Below are 19,394 nucleotides of genomic sequence, written 5' to 3'. Positions count from 1 at the left end.
TTCTCCCTCCGCTCCGCTTTGATTCTTTTTTCTTTTTTAACTCTGGTCAGATTTAATGGAAAGTCAATGCTGTACAGTTGCTTCTCTAGAAAATAATTAACTATGACCATCTGGCTGACAGGTCAGTGGTTGGAACCAGCATGGCTGTTTTCTGAGTCACATGTGTACTGTTGACAGTGTCATAGATGCTATACTTTTCACTCATTTTCCAGTAAGTCATTTTATTGCCATCATGGACATTTGCAGCTTAAATATATATAAAGTTTTTGCATGTTTTTATTTGGTGTAATTGTCAGTGTCTTTCAACTGACGACACTTTTTGTTAACGGACTATAGCCTGCCTTGGCTTTTCTGTGTGAGTTTGGATCCCTGAGCAAAGGTGTATGTGGGAGTATTGCTGTGGTGAAGGGATGATAGGTGTGACATTAGAATGCATGAAGCTGGCAGGCCCTTAGACACCCTCCATAGTATCCCTTAATCATGCTCCCCCTTAACCATGAGGTCTGTGACTTTCATTGAGCCTTACCCATATGACCTTTAGCTATGGTTGTCCTTGCTAGTTTTCTCTTTGCCTTTAAGTCTCAGATTGCCATATAATATCTGTGTTCAACTACTAAACTAATTTTTTTGGTGAACAGACAAATACTTATCAAAATGAATAATGAATGAAAAGTCACCTTTATTTGGTCTCTGCTTTTGGCTATGTAGGTCACAGAGCCCAAGGCAGTGGGAGGGTCCAGCTGTGACAGGTGCGCAGTCAGAAGCAGTGAGTGTGCATCAGGGATTTCCTGTCTGCACCCTGCTGTCATGAAACTAGCACCGTCACCTACTGCCAGTAGTGTACATTAGCAGAGCCCAGCCAGCTGAATGTTGGTGCTCTTCAGTTCATGCCTTGAGGTTTATATTCGTTTTAATACAAAATGGAGACAGACAGCGAGGCTAGCACTTTAGGGGATGACAGTGTCTTTTGGTTGGATTCTGAAGTTACCACCCAGCTGACGGAGGGGGAAGAGGACGAAAGGGGAGAGGATTTCAGGTAATTATGAAATTCACCTTACATTCACCCTTTGTCCCTTTGTCCTCCCCCACTTTTTTATTCTCTGAGTTTCAGTCTCTTCTTTTCTCTGGAGGAAGGCTTGGGGCTGACGGGGACAAGTTTCGAATTGTACATAGCATTCCTCATCCCACAACTTGCCCTGAGCTTGTAAAATGTGTTTTCAGTGACTTGTCAGAACACCAGGAAGAGAAGGTGTTAGACAGGTTTTGTAGTAGCATTTCAGGAATTTCAAGTAGAGACTCATAATGAACTGCAGCCCTTCCTGTATCTGATTCATATCTAATAGATTTGATCTGAATTTGTATCTAAATGGATTTTTTATCCTCTTTTTCTTAGAGTGTATTCTGGAGAGAGAGGCTGGGAGAAAGATAGATAGATATGTTGTATCTAGCAGACAAGCCTCCCCGCTCTGTTGTCTGAGCAGCCCACTGGGATTGTAACTCCGCCCCAGTAATAAATTAGAGGGACAAAAGGAAGACACTTTATTTGTAAAGAGCAGAAGGAGGGAGAAAGGAGAAGATAGTTAGCTTGATAAGAAAATTAGGGTAAGGGGGTCAGGAAAGATGGAGGACCTGCGGGCCCTTTGTTCTCAGCTATTTTCATGAGGGAAGGAGGTGTTGGGGTGTGAGTCTCTCTCTTCCCTTCACCCAGAACTTACCATAACTGGATTGGCTCCTGGGGATCTGGCCTAAGGTCATTTCTTCTGGTGGTCTATGTGTAGCTTTTTTGCATTTGTTTAATTACCCTTGACTTACTTTTTAAGACCTTATCTTTAGTGTGGGTGGCTAGTGGGCAGGGGGTGCCTTATTCTTGGTTAGCTTAGAGTTAGTAAGGGGGCGTGGGTATCTGTTGTACTCTACAATAACCGTAGAGTGCATAATATAGTAACTCTAGAGTGAACACACATGTATATGTTAGTGCATAGGTGTGAGTACACACTGCCTGAAAGTTAGTCTTTCTTGCTTCCCCTACATTTATTGGAGATGGGGGAAGCTTATCATTTCTTCACCTGGCTTTCTCTGTGTGTCCTGTCTGTCATTTCTTTTTCTGGTCTCTTGGTGGATGTCCCAAGGCTATGTGGTATCTTCCTTTGTCTGTTTTTTTTTTTTTTTTTTTCCCTTTTTCTAGCCTTATTTTTGACCTGCTTCCCAGGGGAATCTGTGTAGTAAAGTTTGTTTTTAACTCCTTCTAGTCAGAATTAGCTAGAAGACCCAAAGAGACCCCTATTCAATTTTCTTGTCTAGAGACCCTATCCCCACAGATAGATGTGTGTGTGTATAAGCCTGCCTGTCATACAAAATGTTTTGATTGAACATATTGATTATTTTGTAACTTTGATCATTGTGTTTCCTCTGCTTTTGTATAACATTCCATTCCCAAGTGTTGCTAGGTTTTTGAATCTCTGTAGTAACTTCATAGTTGAAGTTTTGGGAGTATGGCTCTTGGTTAAGTAGCTTTCAAAATTCAGAGGCATTTGTTAAGAAAGAGGTATACCAGCTTGTAGAAAGAGTGCCAATTGTGTATGTATTCTGCTGTAGTGTTACAGATTTTAGGAAGCTTTACTCTGACTTTTCTTTTCATATGGAATTAGCAATTTAATCTTTGGAGGCATTAAACTGCTAGCATTAAAAAAAATCTCAAAGTTTGCAGTAGGTATTATCACTGCCACCCACATGGGCAATTAAACATCTTTTATACTTTTGCCTATGAGTACTTGGCTAAATGAACATGTCATTTTCATCAGATACTGTCTTTATGTTTAATGTTCAAGAAGAATCTTTCTCAGGTTAAAGGATTTCTTTATCTACAGTTTATTTTTTAAAGTGCAGGCTTACTGACAAGAGGATTGAATGTTAGGGATTCTTGCCAGCCCACGCTGAATGTGTTAATCAGGGGTTAAAATGAATAAGAAGTACTTACTAAATTTTAAAAGAATAATTTAGTGTTCAGAGTATGAAGATGGGTGTTTTATTGGTATATATTTTTTTCTGCTTTCTTATTCTCTCAATTTAATTTAGCCTGTCTGATTTGAATAAGTCTCTTCTTTGTCAAGGTGAGGGCATATGTTACACATATCCCCTAGTTTTTAATAGAGTGTTTCACTAACAGTCTATATTTGTTACATTTTCTTTGTACTAAAACTGTCTGACTTGACACTAACATTGTGTAAATTATTCTGGGATATTTGTCAAAGGAAGAAAACGTGGAAATTATTTTGTTGTTGCTTAACAAAAGGTTTGGTGCTGTAAACCCAGACTTGTTTGCTAGGCAGCTAGAGTCTCTCTGGGATTTTCTTTTGACAGTTGAAAGAAAGTCTGTATAAGGCAGCACCTTTCTTTTCCTGGGGAATAGCATATGCATTCTGAAAAACTGAGCTAGTGTATGCCTTATTTTAGCAAAGTGTGATACCACGAGGCACTTGTTCTCTGTTTACAGTTATGTTTCCTATCTAGATATCACCATACTCTCCCAACCAAATATGTTTTTCGAGGTTTGAGCTTGTTTTATTTACAAATGCAACAAAGATATGGGTAAGGCTCACTTTCATGTAGTGTTTCTCACCTGTTCAGCATCAAGGCATGAGGAAACGTAGCAGTGGCAGTCTTTCACAACTTCCCATACATAGCACATTCCTTCTGTAATGCCCAGCAGAAAAATGCATGTGGGTGTGGAAGGTGAAGGGTTGGATGGGAGGAGCTGTAGCTGTAAGATGGAGAACCAAACAGTAGACTGTGTTGTATGAGAATTGTTTCTGTAAAGTTAGTTGAATGATAAAGAAGTGTACACTGGAGTTCTAATGTGTTTCTTTAAAATCTGTGCTAGTATACTAGTCCATACTTTTGTATTGGCTGCATTTCCAGTCATGCATGCACACACTAGTCAGTGAGATGAAGACAAAGATTGTGCACTATTCTTTTTCCTTGAATAGCTTCTAAACTAGCTTTTAAATTTACTATAGTACCATGTCATTTGGGGTACCATGGCTAAGAGAGTGAAATCATCTCACATTTAGAGTACTCTCCTGGTGGCTGCAGGCTACCCTATGCTTCAGGATATTTTACTTGCAAGGGAGAGTAATGTTGTTCCACCTAGCTTTGGAATACTTTTACTTTTTACCTTGTTTGAAGGAAAGGAAGGATACTTTTTTACTACGTCTAATACTGTGAGAAATTACATACTTGCCTTTATGGCAGTGATTCAGACTTTTGCACTGACTTCACAGAGATGTCATTGTCTGATTTCTCATTTATATTGTAAAGTTAATAATCTGTTTTTATTTACCTTATGACTGTATTAAAATAGTTCTTAGACTATTTGGAGGTCCTCGAAATCCTTAGAATAGAATGGTCCTTAGAGATCATTAGAAAAATTCTTCTCTAAATCAGAAAGGGCCCCATAAAATAAAAAAGGAAAAATATAAATGTTTTAATTCTGTCAAGTAAGAAAACTTTATTTAGGAGTTGATACATGCAGTGTCCTAGGAAAAATATGTTGTACGCAGTCTGTTAACTACATATCAGTTCTATAGAATAGGTTTTTCCTATTCTTCAGATGAAGAATTTATAACTGAAAGAACCACATAGCCCACCTTCTTATTGCAGAGTTAAATTTTATATGTGGTAGAGCAAAAATTTGATCCCAAGTATAACTGACTTTGAAAGTGAAAGACTAGTTTTATGGAAATATTTTTGATGTATCTGCTCTTCTAAGGGTTTGGCTTTTAAAAGGCTTTAGTCAGTATTTCAGTGTTAAAATTTGGTCTTTGAGCCGTTGCTTTGCACCAGTGATGTATAGAGCATGTAGCTATCAAAAATTAAAGTAGTGAAAACAATATTATGCTCTTTTAAAGCTGTAGCCTCTAGACATATAGGATTCATGTTTTTGGCAATTGAGGGTAGAAATGTTTATAACATAATTTATTCAGTTTTCTCTAACATCATGTTGTTGGTAGGTGGTCAATCTGGCAATTAGGTCACGTAATTTGAAACACAGGGATGATGTAGTGCACAACTGAACAGCATTTTAAAAACTTGTTTACCTTTAGTCTGTAATGCTTAAGTTCCTTAGTCACATTTTTGCTTCTATCTTCATTTAAAACTGTTGATTCAGTGTGAGAAGAGAATCTTCTGACTGGTTAGCATTTGGTAAACATGTTTTAATTTTGTGAAGAATGTCTTTATTTTGTAGCATTATAGGACAAATAACATTTCATGTACTGTTTAGGTAGTTGTTTGTCTTATTCTTTCTTTGCCTTACTCAGAAGGAAGCCACAAGTAGATACTACATAGTCTTAAGTAGGTAACAAGGGCCTGGACAGTAGTACTGTATTACATTTCTTCTAGGTTCTTTTCTTTTAGATGACTTACTATAATGGCTTATTGCTGTGGAAACACATGAAGTGATTTCAACAGTTTCTTGCTTTTTAACTATGATTCTTTTGTCTTCTGGAGAAATTGTTGACTTTGGGATTCCCAGTTTTTATCCACGAGGAAGGGTGGATATCCATCTCAATAGTTTACCATCCAATACTTTACCATCCCAATACTTCACCCAGGCCCATTGTATACTGTGTGAGTTTTCATAGTCATCGCACCCTTAATAATATTTTATGTATAATTTTCAAAAAATTGTGCATATTCCAAAGAGTATATTTATATTGCTTTGTAGCCTTAAAGATCACATATAGGGCTTAGTTTTACTCCTAAATTTTGGGTAAACGTTACCCCAAATGTTAAATACAATTTTCACCCAAAACTTCTATCAGTGTTAGAAAAATGACTGATTATAATGAAGAGTCTGTTGTATGAATGTTCCTTAGTCTCAGAAAATGTTATGCAGTATTAGAGGTTAGCCATTAGCCTGTTTTTATAATTTGTGAAGTGAATCTGTCCTAATCATGAGGCATGCCAGTACAGGACTGTCTTGGTATTTCAGTAATTAAACCGTTTGGGATGGAGTCCAACTCTAGCCTTTCTGTAGCTGTCTGTATGAGATTTTTTGATGTTCATAAAGGGCCTTAGAGCATAGAAACTATATAAAACTACATAAAAGTTATTTATTAACTTGTTTACTTAAACATGTGAAAGTTATTTTTTAACATATATTTTACTTCACCACAGAATTCCCATAGTCAATTATGCTTTCAAACTTACTAAAATCTTGGGTACATTTAAAATTATATTTATAAATATAGTCAATTTCTGCTTTTAAAATAAAATATATCATTTGACTAGCTTTGCAAGATTATAGTCAGAACAAGCAAAACCTAAGGTGCTTGATTTTAGAATTTCTACTTTTCTTTTTTTTTTTTTGGTTTTTCTCCGGTACCGGAACCGAACTCACGACCTTGCACTTGCCAGGCAGGCACTTTTTGCCGCTGAGCTAAATCCCCAGCCCCTAGAATTTCTACTGTATGTTTACTTGTCATTTACTATTAATTTTCCTTTCTGTGTTCTCATTCAGGTATATATTTTCTCCTATTATTTTTGGAAATCAAATAATTTCTATTACCCATATGTTCTGTTTTGCCTGTAATGGATTTTATTTTCCTCCTCTCTTTCCTTTCTCATAAGATCTATACACCACTTTTACTTGTTTTTCTCAATTTCATTTCCCCTATATGAGAGTTTTGAATATCTTTTGTTTATCCCTGTTCTACCAAACCCCTGACCCTTACTGTTTTGCTGAGATAGTTTACTATTTCTTTTCTTTCATTCAGATTTAATTACACATATCAACGTTGTTTTCTTTCTTCTTCATCCCATTTTATCGTAGCGTATCTGGATCATTTGTTTCTTGGTATTTTCTTGAGTGTTTTGTCCATGTAAGTTCTGTTGGAAATATATATATATATAGATATATATCTATATATATATATTAGTTTCTTTTATATGTCAAATGCCAATCTTTTTTTCCCTTTCTTTTGTGTATTAGCTTTACATTGATGTGACAAATGTTCTAGATAAATCACTTAAAAAGAAGGAAAGGCTTATTTGGTCTTTCGTTTAGAGATTTAAGTCACCTGGCTTATTGCTTTTTCGCCTGTGTAAAGTAGAACACCACTGTGGAGAAGGAATGGTGGAAAAGGCCACTTACCTATGTCAGCTGGGAAGCAAAGACAGATAGGAAGGGGCCAGCATCCCAGTATCCCTTGGGGGCACACCTTCAGTGATGAAAATTCCTCCACCATGCCTCAGTTCCTAAAGTTCCACAGCTTCCTGGTAGGGCTGCAGGCTGGTAACTGAGCCTGGAACACGTGGGCCTTTGGCCTTTGTTCGTGATCTGAACTACCACATTGGTAACTCGATCTGTCCATATGAATACTTGCAAGATTTTCTTTTTATCCTTAGTTACATGTATTTTATCATCTATTCTTCAACTTGGAGCTAAGTGACTGTCAATCCTACAGCTTTATGTTAGGATAGGAATTTTGTTATTTACTCTGACTAATTGAATTGTTGCTTCTTTCTCTGTAATAATCTTGTAGAAATATTTTTATGGTAGATCTGTTACTCATTTCTTTCATGGTGTATTTTTTTACATTTTTGTGATTTAAAAAATTTTTTTTTCTTTTTTTCTGAGACAGGGTTTCTCTGTGTAGTCTAGGCTGACCTTGAACTCACTGTGTTCCCCAAACTGGTTTTGAACACATGGTGATTCTCCGACTTCAGTCTCCCGAGTACTAGGATTACAGATGTGCTCCACCATGGCTGGCATTAAAATTTTATGCTTCTTCTCTTAGCCCATTAATTCCACCTTTTCTTTAATCTTCCAAATTTAATTAGAGAAGGTAAGATCATTTTTGTTTTCTTTATGTATAGACAAATATGTATTTAATGTGTATAATACATTTACATTATATATTTTTTAGTTTTGAATGAGCTTTATTCATTCATTGTTCTTGTTTCATGTGTTCTCTTTGAATAGTACATCCACTTTTTCTGAGACAGGGTCTGGCTATGTAGTTCAGGCTGGACTTGAACTCACTGTATAGCTCAGACTGGCCTTGAACTTGAGGCGATCCTCCTGCCTCAGCCTCCTGAATGCTAGCATTATATATAGGCATGCACCACCATGCCTGGCTATATACTTTTAACTGCTGAGTGAAACACAAACCTTTTTTGCCCTTCCCCTTACTGTGTTTCCTTTGTAGGCCCATGGTGTTTATAGCTTCAGCCTTGCTTCTTCAGGTGCAAAGAATTCTTGGAGCTCCAGTTCTTCTAATTCATAGTTACATTTTTTACAGAGTAATTTCTCAGTTATTTTTAGTACTTTGAGGCAACAAAAAGTATATTTCTTTTGTTATGTGAGAGGAGTAGGGTGAACTTGAACCTCTGTTTCTGTCTTTTGGTTTATCAGTCAGTGTGACCCTACTTGGCCTTACTCTTTGAGAAGTTTATCAGAGCCTGTGGCCTGCTTATTGCAGCCAGGCCATTGTGTTGAGGATATAGTTCCTTTGGTTTAACTCAGCAGGGAAGGCATTTTGAATTATGGCTTCAAAGGCAAAAATTGAAAAGATTGAGAAATTAGACTATGTATAATATAAAATATTGCATTATTAAAAACAGTATAAGGAAAGGATAAATGACAACATAGAAAAAATATTACATGGGATGAATTAACTTATTTAATATATAAACCACTAAAACTAGGTAAAGGGAAGGTTTAACCCAATAGAAAAATGAACTAATATAAACAGAATTTTTTTCACTTAAGAATTTGTCTATCAGAAACACTTTTCTATATAAAAATGTACAAATTTAATGTCATGTTATTTATAATAGCAAAAGATTGGGGCTCATTAGAAAGTGTCCATTAGAAAGTGTCCATTAGAAAGTGTCCATTAGAAAGGGACTGGTTGAATAAATTATGGAAGATCTATGTGGTGGAGCATTAGGCATTTGTAAAAAAGAACAAAGAAGTTCTACATACTGATCCAAAGTTTAGGCTATATTAGAAAAAAGCATGGTATACACTAGGAAGTAGCATATTTATATATTACTTTATATTTTCCTTTGGATATATTCTTTCATATACAAGATATGATAAAAATATACAGTGAATATTTTTAAAAATATTACAGTAAATGACACATTGCTATTAATCCCATTCAAAATACTCCCTCTTACTTCAAACATGCTTAACCCCTTATTCTTGCTATTCACTGCAGCAATTCTAGAAATCCTTTACAAGGTGTGATCCTAAATTTAGTGAACGCTGCTGCCAATACTATCTAGTGGAAAGGAGACTTGTGAAAACATTATGATGTGTCCTTGTTATGGCTTTTGTCTAGATGTCCTCCCAAAGCCTCGTGCAGTCATGGGGCTTCTAGAGTTTGTGATTGATTCATGGTTCAATTCTGTGATTATAGGTGTGAGCACTACACCCGTCCTATTGTATGTAGCCAACATACAGTATAAAGGACAGAAAGAGTCTTCTTTTACACTCCTCCCCTTTTTGCCCTTGTTGCTTTTGCTGACTTCTGCCACCATGAACTGTCGCCCTTCTGCCATGCCACTCTGCCTTAGAACCAGCTGATTATGGACTGAAACCTCCACCAACTGTTAGGTAAATGAACCTTTCCTTCCTTAATTTTGGATGTCGGGTATTTTGCCCCAGCAACAAGAGAAAAGCTATCCAAGACAGTCCTCATCCACCTCATATACCAGATCTGGCACTGTGTGATTTCTGGCTTTCCTCAAAGTCGAAATGACCATGAAAGTTACATATTGGAATTAATCCAGGACATTGAGACAGCCGTGACAGCACATGAAAGAAAACTCCTCCCACCACTTCAGAAAGTTCCCGAGAACAGTAATGTAGGTGTGTTCAAAGCAAGAAGGAATAATGCCTATTACTCTCATATATTTTTAAAATGTGGACACTCGTTGTGTTTTAATCACACCTTGTATATGAATAAAACTTTAGAAGAACAAATACTAAATAGATTACTTGGGAGGTAAAGAATATAAATGAAAGTGATTACCTTGGGAGGTAGGGAAGGGGCAGATTGGAGACTAGGATGGGATAAAGCAGTTGTGTTACTTTATACCTTTTTGTTTTTTGTTGATAAAATTATAATTTTTATCAAAAATTATATTAGATGTTTCCAATTGAAAGTGACCAAAACCCAATTTCAGCTGTTTTCAGCAAACTTCTGTACCATTTTTAGCACTACTAAGCTGTCTCCATTAGTATCAGTTATTTTTTGTGAGTTGTGAGAATATGAGTCTTAGGTAAGCATATGTTACAGTAGTCTATATAAATGAACCAGAACAGAGTGCCTATATTTTAAAAGGCCTTGTGATCTATTGTAATATCCTCTGAAGGTAGATTGTTGATGTATTATACCTATGATGGCCAGTAATGGCTTTCATCGGTGAGAGACTCACAGACATACACAGAAATCTTGTAACTTGGTTGGGCAAACAGAGAACACCAAATTGGCCATGCGATCCTTACCTCAAAGAGCTGTTCTGTCTAGTGGAATTGAGGCTTTTTCTTACATAAATGGGAAAGAATTGACTGAACAACCAAATTCTGTGTTGTCTATCAGAATAGATGCCTGTTTCTATCAGCCGTGCATTGCCAGATGATCAGAACTTAAAACAGACTTCTGGTCATTGTTGCCACCAGTGGGAATAACTTATAGGCCATAATTGGAGCAGAGCCAGAACCAAACTTCGCAAAGTACAAGAAGTAAAACAGATTAGGAGAATAAAAAGAGAAAGTTAAAGTTCCATTGCTGCTTGGAAGTTGCTGCAGGAACAAAGGAAAGATGTACCTGGGAGGGAACAGCCCTTGATTTGCAGTTCTGGGCTGGGTAGCACCTTTGTCATTGGAAAGAAATGCACTTGGACTTCCCTGGGGAGTTTTAAAGCTGTCCATTGAAAGATTTTACGAGATATAGGCAGGAATCCTGTACAACTAGAGTGAGTGTACGTTGAAGATTTAATAATTTAAATAATCTTTAAACAAGGAAGCAGCAAGATGGTAAGGCCCATCCATAACCTATTTGAAGAAAGTATTTTTCTCTTTTGTTTTTGCTTTTGACTGAATATATCCATCTTCAAGTCTGATGATGATTTACAGAAAGTTCTTGTAAAAAATGTAGCCTTAGTTTCCTCAGGTTTTACAGTTGGCAACCATTAATACAGTGGACTGTCAGATCTAAAACTATAGCCAAATACTCTGTGGCCAAAATTTGTGCATAATTTTAAAGTACTGAACAAAAGAATCAGCAAAATAAGTAAATACTAAGTTTTATGGAGTTGATTTTTTTATTACATGGCACAATATAAATATAATTTTATACCTATGTATTAATGGATAGTTTGCCAATAAACTTTTTATTTTATATGTTTATTGAAATATAACTTGCATATAATAAGATATACCAATTATAAGTATACAGCTTGGTGAATTTATTTATGTGTATACACTTATATAATCACAATCCAATCGAGACATTTTTTTGACACAGCCTTTGACCCTCTCAGTCAGCCCCTGCCCCAAAGGTAACCATTATACTCCTTTCTGTCACAATAAATTACTTTTGCATGTCCTTGAACTTCATGTAAGTAGAATTATACAGCACATACTTTAAGAAATTTGCATGTCCTTGAAATTCATATGAATAGAATTATATAGTACCTACTCAATATATGACTGAACTTCTTATAAATAGAATTATATAGCATAAACTGGCTTCTGTTTGCTCAATATCTATATCTACTTGTTGCAAGTGGCAGCAACAATTTTTTGTGGAATATTCTATTTTATGAAAAGTAGTTAAATTATTGTTATTGATGTACATACTTTTGACTTAATAAGTAATTGTATAGCCTGGTATATATGAATATATTTATTTTTACATATGGGCTATATGATTATATTATTCTAAATTACTTGTACTCTTTTTCATTGTCTTTGTACAGATTGTGTTATCTTAAAATAATAAGATTTTTTTCCCTTGCTGATTTTTATGCCTTTCATTTATTTTTTCTTTCCATTTCCTTTTTAAAAAACTAGGACTTGAAGTATAATTTTTTATTGAAGATTACATTCTTGCTTGCTCACGAACTCAGTGGGAGACCATTCAGTAATCATCTTTTAAGTACTACGTTAGCTGTGTTTTTGGAATAACCTCCATTAAAATACTTTTTAAAAATATGTAAGTAGGTATTAAATCTTATCTATTGATATGAGATATAACCCCCACAACACACTTTAATACTGTGGTCATTTATATAGATTGACTTTTAGAATGTTAAATCAGCTTGCATTTTTTTTTTTCTCGTGGTACTGGGGATCGAACTCACGACCTTGTACTTGCAGGGCAGGTGCTGTGCCACTGAGCTAAATCCCTAGCCCCCTCAGCTAGCATTTTGGACCAAAACTCACTTGGTCACTGTATATTTGTTGGGTATACTACTGAGTTCGACTTCCTTATTTTGTTTACTAGTTTTGTATCTATGTTCATTCTCAAACTGTAGTTTCCTGGTAATATTTTTTATCAGGTTTTGTTTTGAAAGTAGGCCTGGTCTCATTAAATGTGTCGTGAAATATTTTTTTTGGTACTTAGGAAGAATGCATATAAGAATGTTACTATTTCTTAAATGTTTGAAAGAATTCAACAATGAATGCATTTGAGCCTGTTTTTCTTAGAGATTTAATTTCTTTCATAGCTAGAAGAGTACAGATTTTTTGTTTTCTTGTTTCAGTTTTGGGGTTGTATTCTTTAGTTGTATTGATTTCAACTAGATTCTCAAGTATAGTACATTGAAATAAATTGTTTCTGTTGTCCTTAGAATTTTTTTTTTAATGTCCATGGTTTTCCTAGTTATACCTTTTTTTTCATTCTGTATATTGTATCTTATTTTTTCTTGATCAGCCTTGTTAAGGATACTTTCTTGGGAATACCTGCTTTATCTTTTCTGTGGACCTTATCTTTTGCTGTTTTTCTTTGGGATATTTGTTGTATACCTGCTATTTTATTGTTTTGTTACTTAAAAAATGATTTTTGTTTACACTTTCCTTGGATTAATTTACTATTTTCCTAGCTTCTTGTGTGATGGAATAACATTGATTTTAACTTGTTTCATGTCCAACAATCTGTGTTCAGAGTTACAAATTTTGCAATACTGCTTTAGCTATATCCCACACATTTTTATCTATTATATCTTTATTCAGATAAAAATACTTTATAATTTGCATTGATTTAATTTGATACAAATAATTTAGAATTGTGTTTCTTAATTTCTGAATGCTTAGGGGAATTTCTAGTTATCTTTCAGTAGATGACTTTTAATGTAATTTTGTGGTTGTCACAAAATATGTAATTCATGGTGTAAATTTTTGTTACCTGTTGACATTTGCTTTATTGTCTAGTATATAATAACTTGATACATGTTTCATATGCATTTGAAAATACAGTAATGTGTAAATTCTGTAGTTGTCAGGTTTAACATTCTATATTAGCTGAAAATGGGAAAGTTGAAATTAGAAATTGTTTACATCTATGTACTTAATGATTATTTTTGCTTATTTTGTCAATTACTGAGAGATGTTTTAACAAATTGCCAACTGATTGTGGGTTTATCTAATTTTCTTTTAGTTCTTTTGGATTTTGCCTTATATATGTAAAAGCCATGCTATTTGTTGATGACAAATTTATTTACAACATTGCATGTAATTATATCAACTTATAAATGTGATGCATTTATCATTAGAAAATGTCTCTAATCTCTAGTGATATCTTTTACCGACAGCCTACTTTGACTTATGTTAGTGTTGCTAAGCTGTTCTCTTTTTTCTGCTTCTATTTTCCACTTTTTTGGGGTGCTCTTCTGTTTTCAAGTATGTATGTTTTTAGGATGCAGTTGTTAACTTTTAAAATTTATTCTTATAGCCTCTGATTCTAACTGGAATTTTTTGCCCATTGTCTTTTCTTTATTTTTTGACAGAATTCACATATAGGTATAAAAAATTTAAAGCATGCTTTTAGGTGGTTTTTAATATATTCACAAAACTGTACAGTAACCACCATTATCTAATTCAAGAACATTTCAGAAAGTATTTCTTACTGTTTAGCAGTAACTCTTCATGTTCCTTTTCCCCAACCTCTGAGTAATGCTAATATTCTAAATGGTTTTGTGAACTTGACTATTCTGGACAGTTACAATGTATGTTGTTTTTATAGACTTGGCTGTTTTATATATACACACACGGAATAAATAAATATATATATATAAATATATATAAATAAATAAATATATATATATATATATATGGCGGGAGGGGGAGATGGAGGGCCATACAATATGTGGTCTGGCTTCTTTCATTTAATATGTGCTTTTATTTTTATATATTATAAATATCAATGATATTATTAATTTGGGATTTACATTAATATTTACATATTTTTCACTTTTTTTCCCTATATTGCTATAGTTTTGAGATCAGTTTATTTGGTTTCCTGGTACTAAATTTCTTCAGCTTTTATACAAAAATAGTTTATGTTACTTGCTGTTTTAATGGGTAATTTGCAAGATAGGAAGTTCTGTCAAAAATCACATTACTGTTTTTGCTTCTTTTAGTCAGTTTGTCTTTTATACTCTGACTGTTCTTAACAAGTTTTCTTAGTGTTCGTTTTTTATTAGTTTGACTGTAGTATACCTAGCTGGGTTTTGTTGTTGTTGTTTTTAATCCTTCTTGAGTTTTGTACAACTTCAGATCTTTAGCTTGATTACATTCATAAGTTTGGAAAATTTTTTAGCCATTATTTTTTTAAATTACTTTGGTCTCTCTTTTTCATTTTTTTTTTCTGAGTTACCAATTTGTCATTCTGTATTTTAGCTTTTTACTAGTCTAATTGTCCTCTATGCTTTCTTAAGATGTTTCTTTGTGTATTTCAATGTAGATGTTTCCTATTATCTTCCAGTTAACTAATCCTCTCTTTTGGCATGTTGTATTGCTGAATTAAACCCATGCAGTGAGTTCTTCATTTCAGATACTTTATATTATAGTTTTGAAGTTATTTTTCATAGATTTTACTTCTCCATGGACCTTATCTTTTGCTATTTTTCTTTGATTTCCTTGAAAGTATTAATCATAATTCTGTTTGAAGAACTTGATAAAAATTTAGCCTAATTCTTCTTAACAATTTGTGTATCTCTCTTTCTCTGTGCTTTGCCCCAGGTTTGTTTTTGTACAGTCGGACTAGTTTGTTGTCCTGAAACCTCAGGTTCTAATATTGTCCTTGGGCTTTATTTCCTGTTCATTTGGAAGAATTTTTTATACTAAGAAAGGGAGTGACTAAATGTGAGAGTTACCTCATTAGCTTTCCTCCTCTTAGAGGTTGTTGTATTGGAAGTGCCTCCTCTATTGGTTACTTTCTTGGGCCTTCAGACAGTAGTTTTATGTTTTGCCCAGCATTCATAGTTATTTCATTGGGTGTCCTAGTTTGATGCACTCTGCTTCATAGATTGGAACCAGAAATACCCGTTTCTTTTATTCTGTAATTTTACTAATGCTTAGTACAGTTCTACAGGTATTGGTGTAAATGATTGCTGTGGTAGAGCTTTTTCAACGTTTAAATTGTGCTGAAAAGATCAAAACAGTGAAAAGATCATCGTTTATATGGTAACTACCATTAACCATAAAAGTTAACTAGTTTTAAACCTTACTTTTGTGTCCTGGAGTAAAAGCAGATATTTGGCACATCAGAAAAGATCTCTGAAAACCAGACTGCAAATAAAGGATCAGTGCTCAACGCTTGAGTTCTTTTAACTGAACTTAAAATCAATCATGTTTTACTGCTTCTTGTATTGTATTCAGTGGGAAGATTTTATAGAAATGGAAATTCTTATCACACTCTCTCATGTTTCCATCTCTAGGAAGATGAAGTCCTCAATACATTCTGAAGAGGATGATTTTGTTCCAGAACTACATAGAAATGTTCACCCCCGAGAGAGGCCTGATTGGGAAGAAACACTTAGTGCAATGGTAAATCAGTTTTATTCATATTTATGTACGTGTATGGTACATATGGAAGTAAAATGAGCTGAAGAATCATTACAGGAAAAAGTATGGTATTTTTGGTTGCTTTGTTCATTTATTCAGGAAATATTTACTGAGCAAATTGGCGGACAGCTGTTTTCACTCTGTGAGCAGACTAATAGAGTTACAGAGTGGAACATTCAGTGTGAGAGGATAGTCACACACAGGGCAGCCACTTATGACCTCTGTGAGAAGGTGAGATTTGAGTGAAGACTTGAAGCATACCAGGGAGCAGGTAATGTGTTAATCTGGGAGCACATCATTTTAGGTAGTGGAAGAACAAGTTAAAGGCTGTGGCATAGATGCAAAAGGAAGCTTGGAGAAACACAAATAGACAATGTGGGTGAAATTGTGAGAGCTTGAGGAAGATGAAGAGGAGATAAGGTCCGAGAAGTAGCTTGGGTAGGTGGAGATCAGATCATGCAGTTGCTTGTAGTCCACTGGTAATGACTTTGGATTTTTATGCTGAGTGAGATGGAAACCATTGGAAGATTTTTGGCCAAGGAGTAACATGATCTCTCTTGACATTTTAATGGAAATTTTAGGTTGCTATAAGTAGGGGAGGGTTAAAAGAAGTGGGAGGCCAGTTTGTTAGAATAAATGAACAGTGGTGGTAGCTTGAACTAGGATGGTAGCGCATGTGGTGAAATTTGGTTAGATTCTGGGTACAGTTTTGCAAATAAAACCAGTTGATAAGAGCAAGAGAAAAAGAGATGCCAAGGGTGACTTCAAGTTTTCTGGCATATTCACCATGAAGAATGGAATATACATTTACTAAATTGTTGGAAAAGAAATTTTTGTTGAGGGATAGGTTGAAAAATGAACAGTGTAGTTTTCTGCAAGATATGTTTGAAACTCATTTATTAAATCTTTTTGTAATTTAGATCTATTAATAAGAACAATGAAATTATTTTTGTGGGAAATAACTTAATTGTGGTTTAAAGTTAGTATTCCGTATCATCAGAATTTAATAAAATGTTCATCTTTCAATGCTGATCCATGAGATTGTATATATTTTATTTTTGAAAATGTCTTTTCACTCAGACAGGTTTTATAAATATTGGTATCAGTTCATAAATATGATTTTAATTGAAGATATTTATCACTTAGAAGGTATATAGAGAGTTCTGTTGTATTTTTTGTACAGTTTTTTGCCTTTTAGCATTTCATTATTTAACAGATTTACAGCTTTCAGTTGAAGGTTAGGTGGAATCTCCTCAGTTGCACAATGAAAGGGTGTTTTAAACGAGGTAATTTATTTTGCACTTGGCATTGTGGTCTGAAAAACCCATACTAGGCCTATGGTTTGAGCTTGGAAAAGTATAGTCACTGCACATTTGTATGGGAACAAAATTCTCCCTTCTCATTTTAATGTTTGATAGCTTGGGAAGTACTTGAGATTCTAAGAATGCTAGTTGTCATTCAGTTGTGATAATACTGTAATAAAGTTCTATGATAAAGTTCTGATTTTATCACAGTATTTTTCACATATGCTATTTTATCTTGTAATTTTAAGTTAAATTCATTACATCATTAAATCTGCATTAAAAACTATCAAAGCAATTTAGTGTTTAGTAGTAGAAATTGAAAATATGTCCAACTAAGGCTGCTTTACACATATTTTTTTCCCAATATATCTACTAAGATATGATATATCTTAGTAGATTCTGCTCTACACATATTTTTTTTCTCAATATATCTACTAAGATATCATATGTCTTAGTAGATTCCACATCAGGTTGTACTGAATTAATGTTTGGCCAAGTTACTTACTAATATTATTTCCTATACATTGTCTCATACAGAATGTTCATAGGAACTAACTGTTCAGCCACTTGTAATTGAACATTAACTCAATAGCATCTGAGCCATTATTTACATTTGTTGACTCAAAAAGAGTCACATCATCAATGAAAACCACTTGAAATCATTTGCACACACAGGTGCATGTGAGCATGCACTGGAAATCAAATGCAGGGCGTTGCATTTGCTATCAGTATCTCTACTGCTTAGCCATGTTCTCAGGCATTCACTTTGTTTTTCTTAATTGACTGTTGATGTTGCTGCACTTGTCCTCATTTTTTTTTTTTTTTTTTCCACCAAGGTGTAGTTGATGAATTTAAGCCAGTTTGTTTTTTCTGGACACATTTTTTGGCTGTTGTAGTCAAACATAATTTAATTGACTTACCATTAGTAAATGACTTTCCTTTCTTGGCTAACAAGAGAGCTGTTTAGAAGTTTACTTAGATTGAAATCTTATTATTGTTTTGTATTCTTCATGGTGGTATACTCTGTTTCAGAATTCTTGAACTTTTTAGAGTGTTGCGTTCCTGTGAATTGAGAATATTTTGATAAGTGCATAGATTAGTAATGTTGATATATATTCTATTCTTTTAGCACTGCTTTGGTGTCACTGAATATTAAACATAGTATTTTACTATCTAATTTATGATAGTTGACATTGTTCTGTTGCATAAAAGCACAGAATTAACTTTTTTTTTGGTACTGGGAATTGAACTTAGGACCTTGAGCTTGCCAGGCGGGCACCATGCCCCTGAGCTATATCCTTGGCCCAGCATTAACTGTTATCTTCTTGTTTTTACATGATATGTATGCATTTGGTACCATTGGGTTTTTTTTTTTTTTTTTTTTTTTCCGTTTCTGCATTACTGGGGATGGAATCCAAGACCTTATGAATGTTAGGCAAGTGCTCTACTACTGAGCTACATTCCCTGCCCTGCATTAGTAATTTTTAAAAATAAATGTAGTATATGTAGAAATATGGTAGTGTTGTTTATGAACCAAGCAGCAGTGTAAGATGATGAGAGTCTTTTTTGCCTCTCCAGCTGGGCCCCGTGATAGTATATTCAGGTATGAACATCAGTGGATTAATGAGTATAGTGTTCCCATGACCCGGTACCTCTCCAAGAGTCTCTTAATCAAGTCAGCAATTAATAGTCACATCAACCACTCATGCAAAATTGAAATCTATTTTTAAAATCTATAGTAATAAAATCTGTTTCTAAATTATAAAAAGTAAATTAATTTATTTGCAATTATTCAACATTGAAATCATTTATTAATCACATTAATATCTTTAAAATAGTAAGATTTAAAAATTCTGAAGACTGAGTATATGACAATATCAGATTCTTTCACCAGTTTTGAATATTTGAACTAAAACCAGCTTGATCATCATGCCACTGTTTCTCCATTTCATTGTCATCACATCCTCACATTCACATTTCTGCATTTATTTTAAGTATTGAAAATGATT

General features: G+C 34.3%; 1 protein-coding gene across 2 annotated transcripts in view; it reads left to right on the top strand.

Annotated features, from left to right (window-relative positions):
- The first annotated feature begins 893 nt into the window (after positions 1–893).
- Arhgap32 (Rho GTPase activating protein 32) overlaps positions 894–19,394 on the top strand; it is a 203,565-nt gene continuing 185,064 nt past the window's right edge. For both annotated transcript variants that reach the window (XM_005378544.2, XM_013511093.1), the window contains exons 1-2: positions 894–1,036; positions 15,955–16,063. In XM_005378544.2, coding sequence (XP_005378601.1) covers positions 921–1,036; positions 15,955–16,063 — 225 coding nt within the window. In that variant the 5' untranslated portion in view covers positions 894–920. The remainder of the gene's footprint in view (positions 1,037–15,954; positions 16,064–19,394) is intronic.

This window comes from Chinchilla lanigera, unplaced genomic scaffold, assembly GCF_000276665.1.
Source record: "Chinchilla lanigera isolate Chin_1 unplaced genomic scaffold, ChiLan1.0 scaffold00011, whole genome shotgun sequence".
Lineage (NCBI taxonomy): Eukaryota > Metazoa > Chordata > Mammalia > Rodentia > Chinchillidae > Chinchilla > Chinchilla lanigera.
The sequence above is the reverse complement of the archived record's forward strand: the minus strand, read 5'-3'. Positions and strand labels throughout refer to the sequence as shown.